The sequence below is a fragment of the Gymnoscopelus braueri genome (assembly GCF_963280865.1).
Source record: "Gymnoscopelus braueri genome assembly, chromosome: 24".
In the NCBI taxonomy this organism is placed as follows: Eukaryota; Metazoa; Chordata; class Actinopteri; order Myctophiformes; family Myctophidae; genus Gymnoscopelus; species Gymnoscopelus braueri.
This window is the reverse complement of record NC_137626.1, coordinates 28,821,045-28,841,803: the sequence shown is the minus strand read 5'-3', so window position 1 is coordinate 28,841,803 and position 20,759 is coordinate 28,821,045. Positions and strand designations below refer to the sequence as shown.

Sequence of the window (20,759 nt, the reverse complement as noted above, 5' to 3'; positions counted from 1 at the left end):
ACTATAATTGTATATATTTTCATGTAGTAGCTGACACGTTCCTTTAAGTCTAAGGGACAAATGAAGAAACCTTGATCCTAAGCCATTGGTTCTCAAACGTTTCCGTGCCACGGACCCCCAATATGATATGTATATGGCCGCGGACCCCCATCTGAAAATACTTTGTGCCAGGAACCCCCAGAAGCAAAGATTTGAGTTGAAAATGTTCACTCTAAAATATATATATTGAAAGATTTGGGAAAAAAAGCAAAAAAAAATAATCTACAAGCTCATTGTGTGGAAAGAAGTGACACGCTATGAGCTTCTGCTATTTTGAATAGGCAAAGAATAAAATATGGTTAAAGTGGTTAAAATTATTGTGACACTATATTAACTAATTAAAAGACCCCACTTTGAGAACCAATTCTTTACGTTTTTTAATCAACGGACATAATCAGCACAAACTCTTGCACAATTGTGATGTGATTAATCCTAGACAATATTAATTATTTGTTATGTATTCAAAACAATATAAAAAAATGAACCGATGTGCTTTTCAAAGAGAATGAAACAAGTAGAAGTTTATTGTCATAATACTCGATAACAATGTACATAATTAGCAGTTATCATGACATTCAAAGTGAGTGATTAAGGCAAGACAATATTTAATCAATCGTGACATTTTCTGCGGTTCTTGACACTTCAAAAAAGATGTCCAAAACCAAAAAGACTCCCACATGAATGAGGAGAATCAGAATTTCAGAGCATATCAAACATCATGTAGTTTATATATGACAGAGTTTAAAAAGCAACAACATGGCATAATAAATGTCTTATTGACTATCTATGCATGCTTGATTCTTATGTGAACATATGAAACAAACAGCAAACATCATGTAGTTGTGGCTCTGGACAACATATCAACCATATTTACAAGCTGTACATACACTTTGTATTTGTACATGTTGATATTTGTAACTCACACGGACAGTGGTGGAAAGTACATTTACTCAAGTACTGTTCCCATCAACAATTCTGAAGTATTTTTACTTTACTTGAGTATTTCCATTTTGCAATGCTTATGCTTCTGTACTTTTTACAAACTAAAATTATTTGACAGCTTTAACAAGTTACTTTGCAGATTTAATTATTACAAAACCCAAATTAACCACTTAAGCCCTATTTTATGTGTGGTGTGATGTGATGTGTTGTGAGCTTGTGGATCTGCCATTTCTGAAACATTGACAACAAATGGAATGGGACATGCTGCATAATGAGTAGTGTAAGTATATTTTCATGCTAATACTTATGTACTTTTACTCAAGGAAATGTTTGAAAACAGACATTCTACTTAAGTATTTCTGCATTGTGGTATTGCTACATTTACTACAATACAAAAAAAATCAGAGTACTTCTTCCACCACTCCATAAGGAAACAAATGGATCCTAACCCATTTGTAACGGTCAGAGGATTAAAGCAAATGGATTCTAACCCATTTGTAACCCTAACACCTAACCACCTAGTCGTCATCGTCGTCGTCATCATCGTCGTCGTCGTCATCCTCCTCTTCCTCCTCCTCCTCCCCCTCATTCTCCTCCTCCTCCTCCTCCTCCTCCTCCTCCTCCTCATCATCATTCTCATCCTCATCCTCATTCTCATCCTCATCCTCATTCTCCTCCTCCTCCTCATTCTCCTCCTCCTTCTCCTCCTCCTCCTCATTCTCCTCCTCCTCCTCCTCCTCCTCCTCCTCCTCCTCCTCCTCCTCATTCTCCTCCTCCTCCTCCGCCCCCTCCTTCCCCTCCTCTCTCTGACACACACACACTGAGGATTTAGGATCCAACCAGAACCCAGCATAGAGGGGTTGAGTGAATGTGGCATAGAAGGTATGTATGTGAGTCAGTGTGTCAGTGGACACTGTGTAGAAGGACAGAGTGCCAGCACGCCAGTCCACATACACTCCTACTCTGTTGGAGCCAGAGATACTGACAGGGACGACAGTGAACATGTTATTGTGCCACACATGGTAACTGTTATCATCACCTGTACAATACAGACTCCAGGACTTGTCATTGTTTCCAAAGTCACTGTCCTTACCACCATCACCCTGTCTTTTGATTCCTCTGTATGTCACGGCTATCTGAACCCATCCACTCCACTCTACCTCCCAGTAACAGCGTCCAATCAGACTCTCTCTACACATCACCTGTCCCCTGTCTGTAAATCTGTCTGGGTGATCTGGATACTTCTGATCCTCTCCCACATGTGTAACCCTCCTGTTGTTCTCAGACAGAGAGAGGAGTTTGTGTGCTGTGTTTGGATCCAGTGTGAGTTCACACACATCTGATGAGAGAACAAGATACAACACAACACCATTTTACAAACAAATACAACTTAATAATGATGTATAAATATTGTTATTAATAATAAATGAAAATAAGATAATTCACATACTGTACATTGACCACTTATGCCTTATTTTATATTTAAGCTATTAAAAAATAGCGGATCTACAAGCTCACAACACGTCGCGATTGATTGATTGATTGATTGATGTAGTTTATTTAGTAAGACATGAGAAAAGTACATGACAGTACATAACAGTACATGGAAGTACTGTTCCGATGCGATGCGACGTGTTGTGAGCATGTAGAGCCGCTATTTATTTTTTACCCTGAAAAGATTCAAAAAAACTTCTGTAAATTGTCATCATTCTCCGTATTGGATACAGTAAATGTTACACCATATAATTCTCAGTTAATGTAACTCTGAAGAAATATACAAATGGAAACAAATCATGCTAACCCATTTTTTACTCTGAGAGGGTACAAATGGAACCAAATGGGCCCTAACCCATTTATAACTGAGAGGGTACAAATTTTACCAAATGCACCCTAACCCATTTGTAACTGACAGAGGGTACAATTTGAACTAAATTGACCCTAATCCTTTTGTAACCGTCAGAGGGTACAAATGGGACCAAATTGATCCTAACCCATTCATGACTCTGAGAGGGTACAAATGGAACCAAATGGACCCTAACCCATGTGTAACTCTGAGAGGGTGCAAACAGAACCAAATGTACCCTAACCCATGTGTAACTCTGAGAGGGTGCAAACAGAACCAAATGTACCCTAACCCATTTGTAACTCTGAGAGGATACAAACGGAAACAAATGTACCCTAACTCATTTGTAAATCCAGAGGGTATGAATGGAACCAAATTGTTCCTAGCCAATTTATAACTCTGAAGAGGGTAGAAATGGAACCAAATGGATCCTAACCCATTCATAGCACTGAAGGGGATACAAAATGGAACCAAATGGACTCAAGCCCATTTACAGAGGGTACAAATGGAAGCAAATTGATCCTAACACATTTGAAACTCTGAGAGGGTACACATTGAACCGAATAGACCCTAACCCGTTTGTAACTGTCAGAGGGTACAAATTGAACCGAATGGACCCTAAGAGGGTGCAAATGGAACCAAATGGACCCTAACAAAGTCATAAATCTGAGCTGACATCTGAGTGGGTAAAATGGAACCAAATGGACCCTAACCCAATTATGACTGAGTGGGTTCAAATGGAACCAAATGAACCATAATCCATTTCTATATCTGAAATCATCAACCTGTATGAATGACACATCACCACATTATTAGTTAGATGAGAAATGATTGTGTCACATTTTTGTTTCGTTTATTTACGTCTCTCCAAGTGTGTGACCTTGAGAGGGTACAGATGGAACAAAATGGGCCCTAACCCATATGCAGTGGTGGAGAGTAACTAATACACAAGTACTGTATTTAAGTACAATATTGAGGTACTTTTACTTTACTTAAATACTTGGAGTGTCCCATGAGCAAGACACTTGACCCCTAACTGCTCCCCTCTCCGTGCTCCTGTGTGGCTCCTGAAGTTCCCCCGTATGATGTGATAGATATCCAAAAGATTGTGTTTACCATGACACACACAGGGGCAAGCCATACTCATTTAATTGTCTGCACCTGTGTACAGTTCCCCCAGTATATGTAAGCGCGGATTCAACCCAATACAAACTAGAAAAAGTGCTCCTCGGAGCACAGGTCTCCGCCAGGTCAGATAGGTTATTGTGGCCTCCTGGTGGCGCTATAATAGGCCAATGTAAAAAGGGTACCATTTCTTCTTAGGTCTTGCAAGGCAATCGGACACTGCATTCATGATTTGAGGATTTGAATTTTGTTCCAAGAAAATGTTTTGCTAAATTAGACCTGCTGGTGGCGCTATAACAGGCCAATGTTAAAATGGTAGCACTTGTTCCTCAACATAGTGTGAATGTGCGTGCAAAGTTTGACCGCAATCGGACGCTGCATTCAGGATTTGCGGCATTTTGTTCTAAACGGGCCACTCCTGCAAACTTTAGATGTGAATCTTAGCCAATCGTGATGGAATATGAAAAATTAAACAGATCCGTCTTGATCACATGACTATAGAGATCATGTCTACCGATTTGCGTGAAATTTGGATAAAATCGGAAGGAGTAATGTAAAGAAATATGTTTTACATAAGTCGGCCTCCTGGTGGCGCTATAAAAGGTAGATGTGAAAAATGCAGGGCAAAGGTTTTTCCTTGACCTCTAGGGAGTGCACATACAAAGTTTTACACAGATTGGTGCAGTTATAGGTAAAAACACGAATCGGGCTGTTATAGCGCCACATGAGGCTGGAATTTCTTCCTCGGCATAGTGGGAATGTGCGTGCAAAGTTTCACGGAAATTGCATGCTGTGTTCATAATTTGAGGCATTTTGTTCAAAACGGAGCAGTCCTGCAAACTTTGGAAGCCATTTTTAGCCAATCAGGATGGAATATGAAAAATCTGAAAGACACTTTTTGTTTAATGACTATAGAGATACTGTGTACCGATTTGCATGATGTTTGGACAAAATATGTAGAAGTACTGTGAAAAAAATGTGTTTTGCAAAAAGCGGCCTCCTGGTGGCGCTATAACAGGGCCATCTGAAAAAATTGGGGCAGAGGTTCTGAATTGGCATCCAGGGAGTGTGTGCACACAGTTTCGCTGCGATCAAGCCAACGGTGCGGGAGATTAGCTGTCCACAGACGGACGGACGGACGGACGGACGGACGGACGGACGGACGGACAGACAGGGGGTAAAACATACTCTCTCGCCATGCCTTTTGGCCTAGCGGAGACAATAAGTGCAGATTGAGCGCATTCCATTTTATCTCAGTGCTCAGTTGCTCATTAATTCACTATGAAAGTGATTAACTAACTGCTTATCAATTTTAACAGGACAAGCTGGATTACATCAAACAAAGCAGCGTCTTAGTCTTAGAACCACCATAACTATAGGTTAGTACAGTAACCCCGGTTCTATGAAGTACGAAGCGAGAGGTCTCGCTATGGGAGAGCGCCCCTGGCGTGAACACAGAAGCATTTCTTGATACACTTCCAGACAATTTAAATTGGCTGGACTTTGATTCGCCTTCCTGATGGAGGTCCCGCCCTCCGTCCTATATAGTCAGGGGGCGTATCCAAATAAATCATCACTTAAGAATAAGACATTCCTCTTCTCATCTCCCTTGAACAAGAACGGTGTCTTGGCGAGACCTCTCGCTTCGTACTTCATAGAACCGGGGTTACAATTGATTAGTTTTGATTTAATGAATAAAACAGTATGCACACTTACTTGGTGGACACTTCTTTAAACCTCGTTTCAGCCAACACACTCCAACATGGTCAATACTGGGGGTGAGGGAGAGACAAAGTCAGGCCTGTATTTTCTCTTTGAAAATAGAAACAATAAATGATAATGATTGCACACGATTAAACATTAAACAATACGATAGAACATCACGGTGTTAGCGTACTGTAAACCTACTAGAGCACATTGACACTGAGTGACATCAAGTGTCTCCATATACCTGAGAGAATCCAGGCTGCAGTTTTGATCCTCCTGTCTAGCAGACAGTACTGCAACTCCTGGGGCTCCTGGATGATTGTTGCTAAGGTCCAACACTTTCAAATGGGAGGGGTTGGAGATCAGAGCTGAGGCCAGAGCAGAACAGCCTTTCTTTGTGACCAGACAGCCTGACAACCTACGCACGCGCACACACACACACACACACACACACACACACACACACACACACACACACACACACACACACACACACACACACACACACACACACACACACACACACACACACACACACACACACACACACACACACACACACAGTTACCTACTGTATGAATGTACACACAAACATAATTATGCACACATACATGTACATACACATAGCTACTCATATACACATATACAGTGCAGTGCACACATACTGTACATACTTTATATGCATATAATATTTAAAGTAAGACCCATGCACACAGAATCTTTAATTACCTCAGGGTGTGTTATGATGAATGTACATATTACTTTATTTTTCTTTACCTTTAACTTTACTGCCGTCATTATTCTTAATTATCTTTGTTAGTGTTGTTATTGCTGCTACAGTGTTGAAGAACCAAATTAATCCATTAATCTTTGATTTATTTAATCTTGAGTACATAGTACACAGCCTCCTCTACACTGACATGTTCCCTATGATGGATGTAGTGTATTATGTGTATTGTAGCATATTGTAGTATATTATACTGTGTTGTGTATTGTGTATTGCTGTGTATTATGTGTATTGCAGTGTATTGCGTTTGTTATAGTGTATTGTGTGTATTGTAGTGTGTTGTGTATTGTGCAGATTGTGTCTGTGCCCTGCAGTCTAATACTCCAAAATTCAATCTCAGCAGACATCTGTATGATATAAAAATACAATCACATGATATTGAATCTAACCAGTTATTATCAGTGCACATACTTACTCACCTGAGAGTCTCCAGTACACAGTTCTTACTCGCCAATCCAGTAGAGAGCAGTTCTACGCCTCTATCCTTTAGATCATTATTGCTGAGGTCAATTTCTCTCAACCTAACGCTGGAGCTGAGAACTGACGCTAACTCCTTACAACATCTCTCTGAAAGGTTACAACCACTCAGCCTGAAGAAAAAAATACATTATTATTGTACTTTATTTTCAATTAGAATAAGATCACATAATATAATACATGAATATAACCATTTATTATACATGCACCTACTGGGCTATTTTGGAGGCTTTGACCACTGGCAACAGCCTCAGAAGACACTCCTCTGAAGCAGAGTATTTCTTCAAGTCAAACACGTCAAGTTCCTTTTCTGATGACAGCAAGATGAAGACCAGAGCTGACCACTGAGCAGGAGACAGCTTGTCTGTGGAGAGACTTCCTGAACTCAGGGACCGTTGGATCTCCTCCACTAGAGAATGGTCATTCAGCTCATTCAGACAGTGGAACAGATTGATGCTTCTCTCTTGAGAGGAATTCTTCCTGATCTTCTCCTTGATGTAGTCAATTGTCTTCTTATTGGCCTTCGACCTATTGCCTGTCTTCACATCAAGCAGTCGTCGTAAGGGAGTCTGATTGGTCTCCAATGAGAGGCCCAGCAGAAAACGGAGGAACAAGTCCAGGTGTCCTTTGGGACTCTTTAAGGCCTTCTCTACAGCACTGCGGTAGAAGTGAGCTTCCTTTTTTCTTAATAGCTTTAACTTCTTGGAGGTTGACAGTACGTTTTTACCTTTGTTGATGAATGACACAAAGGCATAAAGAGCAGCCAGAAACTCCTGAACACTCAGATGGACAAAGCAGAAGGCCTGGTCCTCGTACAACCCATACTCCTCTTTCAAGATCTGTGTGAACACTCCTGAGCACACAGCGGCATCTCTGATATCAATGCGATACTTTTTCAGGTCTTCTTCGCTGAAGATCAGGTTGCCTTTTTCCAGCTGGTGAAAAGCCAGTTTTCCCAGAGACAGGATGACATTTCGTGGATTCCTTTTTGAATGGGTTTGAGTGCTGTCGGTATACTTTCTATCATTCTGTTTGGACATATCCACCGTGAAGTGGATGAACATCTCAGTCATGGTCTTTGGTGTTGCTTCTTTCTCATCCTGTTCTCCTAACACATTCTCCAGAACGGCACCCATGATGGAACAGAAGACAGGGATGTGACACAAGATGTGGAGGCTTTGTGATTTCTTGATTTGTGAGTAGATTGTTTTGGCCACATTCTTATCACTGAATCTCTTCATGAAATACTCTTCCTTCTGAGCATCAGTGAAGCCTCTCACCTCTGTCATCCTGTCAATATAATCAGAAGGTATCTGATCGGCTGCTGCAGGTCGAGTGGTTATCCAGATGAGAGCAGAGGGTAGCAGGTCTCCTTTGATCAGGTTTGTCAACAACACGTCCACGGAGGCTGGCTTTGTGACATCGGTCAAGATCTCATTGCTCTCGAAGTTTAAAGGAAACTGCCATTCATCTAATCCATCAAAGATGAACACAACTCCGGACCCGTCAGAGCTGCAGATCTCTGCTTCCTTGGGTTCACCAAAGTAATGATGAAGAAGCTCCATCAAGCTGAAAACCTTGGCCTTCTTCCTATTTTGATTGATTGAATACTTTATTAGACAGAAATGCAAACAGCACGAGTACAGTCAAACACTTGATCTAAAAGCATAACACCTTGCAGTCTTGTTTCCATTGGGGTCCTATGTATTCAATTCATCAACATAACATAAAAAATCACACCCTGTGTGAAGTGGGCGGTGTCTTGCTAGCTAATCACAATACTGAATGGAGTCGATCAATCATGTACAAAGGATAAATACATTTATTGAAACACTCTTTATGATGGACAAAACCATAACTTGAAAAAAAACCAATATTTGGTTTTTTTCAAGTTATGGTTGCTTATATAGGGCTATGCACATGTGTCATGTGACACTGGCCAATCACAGTCCTGAATAGGCTGTGATTGGCCAATCACATCGCAGGATAATTCTACTAATTTCCTGGGCCCAGATCACAGCGCAGGAAAATGTACATTTTTCCAAATCTCACTTATAGGGGCGGTTTCACCGCCCAAAAATAACACCAAAATTCAAAATCTTCACAAATATAAAACACTATATATACAGAGTAGGAAAATGGGGGGGGGGGCTAAAGAGGGGGGGGGGTGATCACCTGTCTAAGGGAGAAGTGATATTTACCTCTGCCTTTGGCCTCCTAAAAGGTGTTTTTTCAGGCCTCTTTTCAAGGATGCCAGTGATCCACCTTTTTTAAGGGATGGGGTCAGGGTATTCAGCTGTCGGAAAGTGAATGGAAACATGAAGAGGATATTCTGGTTGATTTTGTCTTCTGTCCAGTCAAGAGCATACTTATGTGCTAAGACTGTTTTACCAATGCCAGCCACTCCCTTCGTCATCACTGTTCTTATTGGGTAATCTGATCCAGGTAATGGTTTAAACAGGTTCTCAAAGCTGATTATCTTTTCTTGTATTGCTGGTTGAATGAATGCTGGTTCAATCTGTCTGACCTCATGTTCTTTATTGACCTCACCACTCCCAGCCTCTGTGATGTAGATCTCTGAGAAAATGTCATTCAGAAGTGTTTTTTTCCCTTGTTTTGTGGACAAAACCTGAAACTTCTTCCTCAGATTAGACTTGAATCGTTGTTGATACACAGCAGCAAGAGTTTCTAAAGGACCAAAGAGCAAAGGATCAGTAAGGGCATGTTATGGTAATTGTGGAACACAAATGAGAAGGGTTGATAATTCTCAAGTTAACCACTTAAACTCTACTTAGTTGACCATATTCATATGGGTCTCGTATTTAGTTGACCGGATTCCCAAGGGCTAAAATAAATATCTTCGCTGAAAATATATACAAGCAGATACAAGCTTGTATCTCATCTTGTTGTGAGATACAAGCTCACAACGCATCATGGTGGTGATGCTGCAACGCGTTGTGAGCTTGCAGATCGGTTATTTTCACCGAATGTTCATCTCAGAAGAGTGATCAATTGGTTAAAAGGGCCACTAAGGCTAGTGCTAGTAATAACAGAATTGATCAAATTTAAATTACCTTCACCCCCCCCAGTCATCAAGAAGACTACAGGATAATTATAATTCGTTTTTCAAATGTATCATGTGTTGCCATCACTTTGTGATATTGTGATGATGAAGCTGTAAATAAAGACTTTCTTACTGCTCTCAGCAGGCTTGTTAGCTGAGGCTTCAGATGGACGTTCAGATCCTGCATAAGGAGAAGATGAGAATGAAGTGGACTCAGTGAGTGGACATGACATTCATGAAATGGGACTCTTGTCATTATGTCAATCTTTACAGTAGAAAATAACACAGTAGCCTGGTAGACAATATTCCGCCTGTGGAGCTTACAGTAAAATAAGTAAGTAATTTATTGCTAAATCTGATCTTACCCATGCTCTCCAACAGCTGCCGTTCGTGTTGTTTAAGGGCATCGTAAAATGCTGCTTTGATGTTTACCCCCCCTTCATCTGGCATCAATGTATACAGTAGCCTCATTTGGTCCATGCTTGTCTCCTGGGCTTGAATCTTGGCACGGAACTCATGATGGACCATCGTTCCTAGACTATCTACTATCGCCTTGACTGTGTTAACCTTTTGAATCAACTGTGCCCTGTTCTGCGTCACAAAAGGTGCTGTTTGCAAGTAGAAGGGGGGGAAAAAGAGTGGTTGAGAAATGCTTCACATACTGTAGCAGTATATCATTATGAAATGGGACTCTTGTCATTATCTAGGGAGAATAACTTTCATTGCTTAGCAGTAGGCTATAAATACCAAATTAGCCTTGTAACAAATATATGATGTACCTTTGTCTGTGGAGCTGTTGACAGAACCACCAATGTGACCAGAGATGGTAGGATTGTTAGCCGAGTCTTCTGATGGAAGTTCAGATCCTGCAGAAGAGGATAATGAAGTGGGCTCTGTGATGGAGCATGACATTCATAAAGTAGGACGATTGTCATTATCTGGGGAGAATGTCATTCATATCTTACCAGTAAATACCACATTTGCCTGGTAACAAATACATTATGTACCTCTGTCTCTGTTTGTGGAGCTGACATCGATGTTGATGTTGACAGAACCACCAATGTGACCACAGATGGTAGGAGACATCACTATGCCTCCACTCTGGGCTTTGACTTGAGCTGGAGGAACTGCAGGTACCACTGAAGGACCTGCATAATGCAATCGTCAGGGTTAATTGTTATTAAAACTCTCGGAGTGTAAAAATTATCCCATTCAATGTTACAAACTCAGAGAGATAAAGTAAATGCAATAATTACAGCTTGAATAACACAAATTATTGTAAAAGCAGAGAAGGCTTTAAAACAACTTACAGACTTTGAACAGGGGATAAACACATTGATATGAATTCAGGCAGTTTATGTAGCTGTACAGCATTTTTAAATAAAACATTTAGCTCTTCCTGAAATAAAGCAAAGTCTTGCTGATAATGTGTTGCAATAATTTCACTAGAAATGAAAATTCTTTAAACATAATATAGCCTAATTCATAATTTTCCTTATTATCTATTATCAAATGTCATTGTTACCTGGACAGTCCTCATCTGACTTTTCAGGAAGTTGAAGTTGCTCCATTGTGTTCAGGATCTCCACTGAGGACAACACAGCTCCCTCCTGGTCACATGTCTTCACTCTGTCATCCAGACATCCATTGATTCACATTTACTCCATTGATCTCTTAGTCATAATATAAAAGGTAAATAAATAAATCTGACAGGATAAAAAGCTCCTGATTATCAAAACATACCAACAGTCACTCACTGTCTCCATTTGGATGGTGTTTATCTCAGAGATCAGGTGGTGTTGTTTTACAATACTTCCACTAGATGGTGCACATTGACCTGGTGACAGATAAAACAGAGTTATTATTATTTAAGTAGAGTTGAAATATGGATTGTGGGGGAGAAAGGAGGTTGTGTGACATGGTGCGTCTTTGGTCCTGATTCTGAAGCACTGCATATTTATATTTCAAGCTTGTTCAAAACGTCATCATATGGTAGAGTGAGACCCTCTCATCACTTCATAATTATATTTCATGATTGTTCAAACATCTTCAAATGGTAGAGTGAGACCCTCTTCACTTCATATTTGTATTTCATGATTGTTCAAACCACCATCAAACAGTTTATTGAGACCCTCATCGAGTGGTTGTTACTAAAAGGAACTGGGTCTCACTTAGGCTACTTAAGCGATAGCCATACTGTCTGTGCATGTGTATGGAGGCAACATCTAAAGGACTGTGTGTGCGTGTGCCTGTGTGTTGACTTTCAGTCCATTACACTTCAAAGGCAAAAATTGTAGTTTTGACTTCATTACATTTCTACATTACCACATAAGCCCTATTTCAAATATAGTGAAAATAACAGATCTACAAGCTCACAACTCACGATGTGAGGAGTTGTGAGCTTGTAGATCTGCTATTTTCACTTTTAGTGATAGGCTTAACATTTATGGAAAATCTTTAAATTGTTTTGGAAAACGTCTAAATTCCACCAGGAGCGTTGCGTTGTGTCACCGTCATCGACGTTGTCAACTTGATGTTCCACCTGCTCCAGAAGGTTTTTCAGAAGAGGCACAATAGAACACAGCTACAGCTCCACATCGAGTGGTGCTAGTCGTTTTAATAAATGTATCTATACTGTATAGGCTACTGTACTTAAAGGACCAGTTCACCCATTCTTCAACCTATCTTCATATAATTGGTCCTATAAATAATATGGCACCCTTTTTGTCTTTTCACTCTGTGTCTCAGAGGAGGGCTGGGCTGTGGACAGTTCAGAAACCCGCCTACCAGTGACAAGGTTTGGTAATTTTAAACAAGATTTCAAAATGTTTATTTTATCGGACACGAAGATCCTCCGCCAACGTCTGCAGAATTTCCCCGTTGTGGGCTCACCACCCCCGGACCCTCCGCTGGAGGTCGATCCGGGGGAGGCTTCGAGTACCCTGGCGGGGGCCGCGGCAAGGCCGCCCGTGCACCGTCCCCAGCTTTGAGTTGGGTGGGGCTGCACGATGGAGGCGGTGGAACCGCTGACCGAGAAGGATATGCTACAACGGGCCTTCGACCCATACGAGGACAAAGCCATGGACGAATACGAAGGAGACGCCCAAGTCTCCCTCGATTCTCCGGAGGAGGACGAGGAGGAAGACATCCTCTCCCCCTCCTACGGCAGACACTCCATTCCATCCACACAGCAGTCAAGCACCGTGAAGCCGCTCCCAGCGGCTGAGCCCGGCCTGGAGCTCGACGATGCTAGCATGCAGTAGACAAAATTGGTTATAATTAACATTAATGAGGACCAATTATATGAAGATTATACTGAAAATGGCTTAAGTGGTCCTTTAAGTAAAATTTTGAGGTACGTTAACCATACTGAATATTTCCATTTTTGATATTTTATAGCCTACTTCTACTCTACAAGCCTGCATCTCTATAAGCAAATATTGTATGTTTTACTCCACTACAATTATTTGACATCTTTACTAGTTTCTTTGCGCATTTGATTATTAATAGCCTACAAAAAACATCCATTAAACATTTCAATCCTGTTTTAAACTATTATTTGAAAATAGCCAATCTATAGTGCAATGAGTTCTGAGCTTGCAGATCTGCTTTTTTGAAAAGGTTGGACACATTTTGACACATTTGAATACTTTAACTTTGGTACTTCTCCACTTCCCACAGAAGGACACCTTGCGGCACCAGTGTGTGCTTGGACTTACATGCAAGTACCAGTGGTGGAAAAAGTACTCACATTCTTTACTTAAGTAAAAGTAGCAATACTGCAACGTAGAAATACTCTGTTACAAGTAAAAGTCCGGAATTAAAAGCGTACTTAAAAGTAAAAAGTACAAAAGTAATGGCATCAAAATGTATTTAAAGTACCAAAAGTAAAAGTAGGCCTACTTATAAAATCTACAAAGTGACTAGTAACTAAAGTTTTCAAATAATTGTAGTGGAGTAAAAGTATAATATTTGCCCCTGAGATGTAGTGGAGTAAATTACTTGAGTAAATGTACTTAGTTACTTTACACCACTGGCAACACACTCATCAGCTCATGCATCACTACACAATTTACACCTACATGTGAAAGGACCACAATAGAAATAAGCCGCTGGCTTTCTTGTGTTTTATCCTTTTGATAATTGTGTGTAATTGTACACATGTTAATTATCAATAAAGAGGTCAAAACTTTGGTCCTCACTAATGCTCATTATAAGATGCCACAATTTCTGTCCACTCATTGGGCTATAGCCTGGCTCAAGCCCCTGAAATCGCTAGCCTCTCATTCAGGGTCTGGTGACGCTGTAAAAGGCAGGGTTTTCTCGGTTGAAAATCTAACCGGCGGCCCGGACCAATCGGTATCGGGTTAATCCAGTATGAATCAATCGCTAAAGAGTCCCACTTTGGCCAGGCCCCCATCTCAGAAAACGGCTGCACTGAGAGGGCTTTCAGACTGAATAACGGAGTGAAACTAAATGAAAATTCAGGCTGAGTGTCAGGTTAGGTGGGCTATGGACAAGAAACCTGTCTACCAATGACATCATCAATGGGGATTCCATGGAGAAGCCATTGTTCTTAACATTAATAAAAAAGATTTATCTAAACAATAAAAGTGTGAAATCTTGTTTGAAATGACCAAACCTGCCTACCGATGATGTCATTGGTAGGCAGGTTTCTGAACTGTCCCCAGCCCTCATTTGAGACACAGAGAGTGAGTGGACAGAAATGGTGCCATCTTATAATGAGATTTAGTGAGGACTACATGTACTAATAATTATATGAAGATATATAGGTTGAAAATGGGTGAAGTGGTCCTTTATATAATGAGCAGACCTAACTTCACATGAAGTTAAAGTGAACAGGTGGTTTTTCCACCACTGTCCATTTGGTTCCATTTGTAATACAAAAGAAATCCATTTGTTTTCATTTGGAGGCTTCTGTAGGCTACAGCAGTGGTTCTCAAAGTGGGGTCCAGGGACCGCCAGGGGTCCTTCGGGGGGTTCCAGGGGGTTCCCCAACAAAATTAGTTATAGCATCGGCTATTTGAAAATAGCCAATCTACAAGCTCACAACCTGTCATAGTAGATCTGCTATTTTCCAAAAATCTTGAAAAGTGTTGGAAAATGTTGTGAATCTTTTTTAAACATTTTAACAACACAAATCTTGTATAGGGGTCCCTGGCACAACATATTTTCAGATGGGGAGGGGGGGGTCCACGGCCAAATAGCTGTAGGCAAATTTTGGGGGTCCTTGACATGACAACGTTTGAGAACCACTGGGCTCAGTGGGCTACAGACTTTATTATATTATTTAGGTCTAATTAAAACTGTATAGAACAGTGGTTCTAAAAGAAAATAGCAGATCTACAAGCTCACAGCAGGTCACTTCGTGCCACGCTGCGAGGCTATTTTTGAGCATTTTAGAAAAATCTTGATAGGGAATCATTTTGAATTGTTTAAACACTTAATCACTAGTCTTAATGGGTTTAAGGGAACGTTCCCTCACTTCCCTGGAAGGATGCTGACACAACGCAACACAACGCTCCATAGACAGATTTCTTGTTTAACAACATTGAGACTGCACGCGCAGGTGCCTGTAATCTATTCCCAACAGACCCCCAAACCTATTGTTTTGAGGAGCGCTGGTTTCAGTTCATTCAACCTCCTCTGTGTGTCGGCTGGTGAGACGCTCTATCGAGACATACTTCACCCCGCAATGGTATTGCGCACTGAGAACAGCTGATATACACGCTCACAACGCATCGCGGATGCGACCGTTGTGAGCTTGGAGGTCTGCTATTCTCTGCACGCAACACCTTCGCACGGCGGAGCATAAATTAGGTTTGAGGGGATACAGCTGCGTGATCAAGCAGGCTTTGGTGTAGACATGGTGGTTCACATGACGCTCGTGTCACGGCGCTACTTGTTCCTGTTTTTGGAAAAATGTACATTTACAACCAGTAGGCTACAACATCTACATAAACGTTCAGATTTCAAATATAAAGTACTGACCCCCCGGCCACGGATGTTACAAGTTAAAACGCTTGGGTCTAAGTACCCGTATCTTGCATATTGTTCAATAAAAAGCATTTTAATCCGATTTCAGTTTTTTTTTTTTTTTTTAAATGATGTATCAGAGTGCAATTACACCTCCCAACCGGTAAGGGCTCGTTGTTGAAAGTGTATGGAAAAAAATCGGAGAAAATGGCTGGCGATCGGATTAAAAAGCTTTTTATTGAACAATACAGAAGATACGAGTACTTAGACCCAGGCGCTTTAACTTGTAACATCCGTGGCCGGGGGGTCAGCACTTTATATTTGAAATCTGAGCGTTTATGTAGATGTGCTGGTTGTAAATGTAAACATTTCAGGAACAAGTAGCGCCATGCATGTTTCAGGGCTAGCTGGTGCCGTGATCATAGAGCGCTTAGACTGGTTCCAGACCATAGACCCCGCCCACTGCAGCTTGAGTCTGATAATCACCAGGCTAGAGCGCTACCTCTGCGATTGGAGGTGGGGTTTGGGGACAACTGCTTTGAGAAGCGCTATAATTGTTTACACAGAAGTTGACACAACATATACCAAGGTATTTCAAGAGGCAGAGATCACAGTAAACATCCATCCTAAACCTTCTTCTTCCACACTGGGAGGAAACAGCATCTGAAAGTTTTTACACGTGAGGGCACTGCAATGACCACTTTTACATTGCATCTAATGAGAGGTTGATTGATTGATGTACTTTATTTAGTAAGACATGAGAATGGCAGTACATGGAAGTACAAATTCACAATACAAGGTCGGGTTCTATTGGCCCCGACCTGCGCGCGCATACTTCTTATCAGCGTGACGTTGTCTGGAAATGCGTCTATATTGCCCCAGTGAAGCCCAGCTACAAAAACAAAACCACCACGAACGGTATCAGTATGTGAATTATCATAACCCATGATGGATGATTTATCCATCATATCCATTTATGAAGAAAAAAACATTGGAGCCAGTCATTTCATTTCATTTTAGTCATAATTGTCATAATTCTACCACTTAAATTACTGTAAACTGGCAGAAGGAGACTCGCTCACTGCATAAAAGTTAAGGAAAACTCCTTAGACAGACTTAAAGAAAATATCTGTTCTTTATTTTATTATGCTCATCTTGTGCTCTGTGCTCAAAGTGAATTAAAAAGCAAACGTTTCAGTCCTCCCAGGACCTTAGTCAGTGCTATAAGGGTGGCACACAGACAAATACACTGCCTACTTAGATCACCTCAGCTCAGGTGCTGCTGAGGATCACACTACTCAAGGTCATTACCATGGTTATGGTGGGGCATGGACAGATCATTGCAGACAGCAAAACCAGGGTTATACAGTGTTGCATTTGTGTTACATTTGAATCAAGAAGTTCACTATACAAACAGTTTACACATCCAGTCATGTCAGCATTCTCTTGATGAACATTTTTGAAAAACATTTGAGAAACATTTGAAGATTTTTTTTAAATACATTTTACAAAATAGTACAAAATAAGATAAATACAGGGTTCCTATAGGTAGCACTGGAGGGAAAGGTCTTCATTCATGCCACCCGGGTTAACAGACTGTAAGTGAAAAATCCATCTGGATTCAGTTTGTAAGAGTTTGGTGTCTAAATCACCACCTCTTCTGTGAATGACAGATCTGCTACGGAGTGACCGGCTTCCATAAAGTGTCTGGCAATAAGAGATTTAATATCCTTGCGTCTGATGGCACTCATGTGTTCTATAATGCGTCGGCGGACTGGTCTGGATGTTTTGCCTACATACTGGAGATTACATTTAGTAATCTCCAGTCTCCATATCCAGTGCTACCTATAGGAACCCTGTATTTATCTTATTTTGTACTATTTTGTAAAATTTCTTTCGAAAAAATCTTCAAATGTTTCTCAAATGTTTTTCAAAAATGTTCATCAAGAGAATGTTGAAATGACTGGATGCGTAAACTGTTTGTATAGTGAACTTCATGATTCAAATGTAACACAAATGCAACACTGTATAACCCTGGTTTTGCTGTCTGCAATGATCTGTCCACGCCCCACCGTAACCATGGTAATGCTGCGGTGATCTAGTACCCTATAAAAGCAGTGTATTTGTCTGTGTGCCACCCTTATAGCAATGACGAAGGTCCTGGGAGGACTGAAACGTTTGCTTTTTAATTCACTTTGAGCACTGAGCACAAGATGAGCATATTAAAATAGTTTTCCTTAACTTTTATGCAGTGAGCAAGTCTCCTTCTGCCAGTTTACCTTGATGTTTTTGAGTCAACCTTGACCAAAGGACAAAGAAAGGCGCAACAGTTTTCCCTGTTCTTCACCACTTAAATTACTCTCATTATTATCATCAAACATTACATATGGATTGTGATTCATTCAAATCCAGACTAAATCAAAGAAACATTTTACCTTCATCTGCAGAGGAGATGTTCAAAGAAAAGATGCTGCTGAGCTGATCCACCTTCAACAATCCAGAGTGTCTGAGTTCAACTGTTGTCAGTAACGTCCTCAAACTCAGCTAAATACTGTGAAAAGAAAACCTGAGGTCAAACTGGTGTCAGATGGCAGCTTACATTGTTGTAACCCCCACTAACCTGAAAAGGCTGCTCACTATTTTACACATTTGTTTTTGTGTGTGTTGTGTTGTGTGTCAGAGTGTAGCATGTTGAAACATTCTGGACAACAAGATATAACCTGTTGTCCTCCCAGATGTTCAGTCCCTCCTGTCTCCTGGAGCAGGAGGATACACCCCACACACACACACACACACACACACACACACACACACACACACACACACACACACACACACACACACACACACACACACACACACACACACACACACACACACACACACACACACACACACACACACACACACACACACACACACACTTCTGTCTTTATTAACCAAACAAAAGAAGAAGATTTGAGAGAGTAAAAATATAAACATTATTTCGAATGAAAACTAATTAAAACAGCAAGCAAAAAGATATAATTTGCAAGCAAAAATATTTATATAAACAGAGCAAAACATTATTTTGAATGAAGACAAATTAAACGGCAATCAAAAAATATATATTTGCAAGGGAAGAAAGAAAAGAAACAAGACTTTTAAAGAAACAAAACCTTTAGAACCCAAGAGTAAAAAAAAAAGGAAAAACTTTTTAAACTACATAAAACAAAATACACTCTAAACTGTGGATGTAATTCCAAATGTGTTATGTTCATAAAAATGATTTGAATATTTTTTTCTCGTTTGCGAATGAAAGTTATCTTTTGCGATTGCAAAAGCCTTCTCTCTCAAAACTCTGTCTTCTCGTTCTCGATTATTTTCTTCTCTCTCTCTCTAATTTTTTTGTGTGAAAGGTCAGAAGGTGGGTCCTACGCTGAAAGATAAAAGACACCGCTCCATTGGTCACTCGGAGTCTGAGTGACAGCCCCCCCCTTCCTTATGTAGCTTATTGCATGCAGGGACGGAGGTGTGTTACAGCCATCTCAGTTCAGTTATGGATTGTGTCATCACCATGGCAGCTTGTGATGGACATTCTCATTATTATTTCATTTTTGCCACGGACATGCAAAATAATCATCTTACCACATACCACAAATACAATTTTCCTAGATTCTTTGTATGTTATTTAGCATACCCAATAAGTAACAGAATCCATTGAGAATGCCTTCTATAAATTGTTTGGGGTTTCAACCATATTATCATATTAACCATATATTAACTATCCTATCTAATATTGGATTCATTGCAAACAAACCACTAGGGGCGATCCCAATTTGCTTGCGATGGTTTTTGAAAACCTTATGCCCATACCTAACAGCATGCCACAAATCTAAAACTTGTCACCAAGTGCACAATTGTTATGATTTTTTACATATTCCCTCCCCGCTTATAAGCATGTTAAGCTCCCGCCAGCCATCGTGGACGGCAACTTGAAAAGTATGAGTTTCTAGAAGTTCGATTTTCCAAATGTTTTACAGGTTGCCAAACCTTGTCTATACACGAATCCACAGACGCGCTGCCTGTAGGCAGCCATAGCTGCGGTGTCCGCACCGCGACACCGTGACACCGCAGCTATGGCTGCCTACAGGCAGCGCTTCTATGGATTCGCTCAATGTCCTCTCAGAATATGGGATCTAAAGACGACCCGCAATACTGTGTTCGGCCACTGTATGTATCTCTATGAACTGGCCTGTCTCATTAGGCCAGTTCATACTTAACACCATACCTAACACCATGCCAAAAATCAAAAAGTAGGCCTAGTCACTAAGTGCACGATTCTTATGAATTCCCTCCCAGGTAAAAGTAGGCAAAGCACCTGGTGTCCAGAGCAGTGAGAGACCCCGAGGGCTCATTCAAGTCGGTCAGAAGGGCCCAGTCCCAACAGTCTCAAGAAACGCTTCTAAATGGTAAATGGTGCATTCATATAGCGCTTCTATCCGAAGCGCTTTACATTGATTGTGCCATTAACCCATTCACACACACATTCATACACCGATGGCGGAGGAAACCATGCAAGGCACCAACCTGCTCATCGGGAGCAATTAGGGGTTCAGCGTCTTGCTCAAGGACACTTCGACACTAAGTCGCCCCAGCCCCAGCCCGGGATCGAACTGGGAACCTTGCGGTTTTTCAGTTCACTCTACCCGGCCACTCTACCCCTGAGCCACTGCCGCCCCTTCTACTCACAAAAGTCTAAATATTTAGCTTGGCTGTCCTTTCTGATTGCCCAGGGT

At 40.9% G+C, this 20,759-nt stretch overlaps 1 protein-coding gene across 1 annotated transcript; it reads right to left on the bottom strand.

The window, feature by feature from the left end:
• Window positions 1–648: 648 nt before the first annotated feature.
• Window positions 649–18,520, bottom strand: LOC308080565 (protein NLRC3-like; the record flags this gene model as incomplete). The annotated part of the gene is made up of 14 exons (XM_080422459.1): window positions 18,417–18,520; window positions 11,742–11,821; window positions 11,510–11,606; window positions 10,992–11,132; window positions 10,764–10,877; window positions 10,350–10,592; window positions 10,118–10,165; window positions 9,290–9,608; window positions 7,134–8,510; window positions 6,863–7,033; window positions 5,901–6,074; window positions 5,666–5,721; window positions 1,822–2,320; window positions 649–679 (listed from the first exon to the last, which is right to left on the bottom strand). The coding sequence occupies exons 2-14, from the start codon at window positions 11,748–11,750 to the stop codon at window positions 649–651; spliced, it is 3,279 nt and encodes a 1,092-aa protein (XP_080278585.1). The 5' UTR covers window positions 11,751–11,821; window positions 18,417–18,520.
• Between the last annotated feature and the right edge of the window lie 2,239 nt (window positions 18,521–20,759).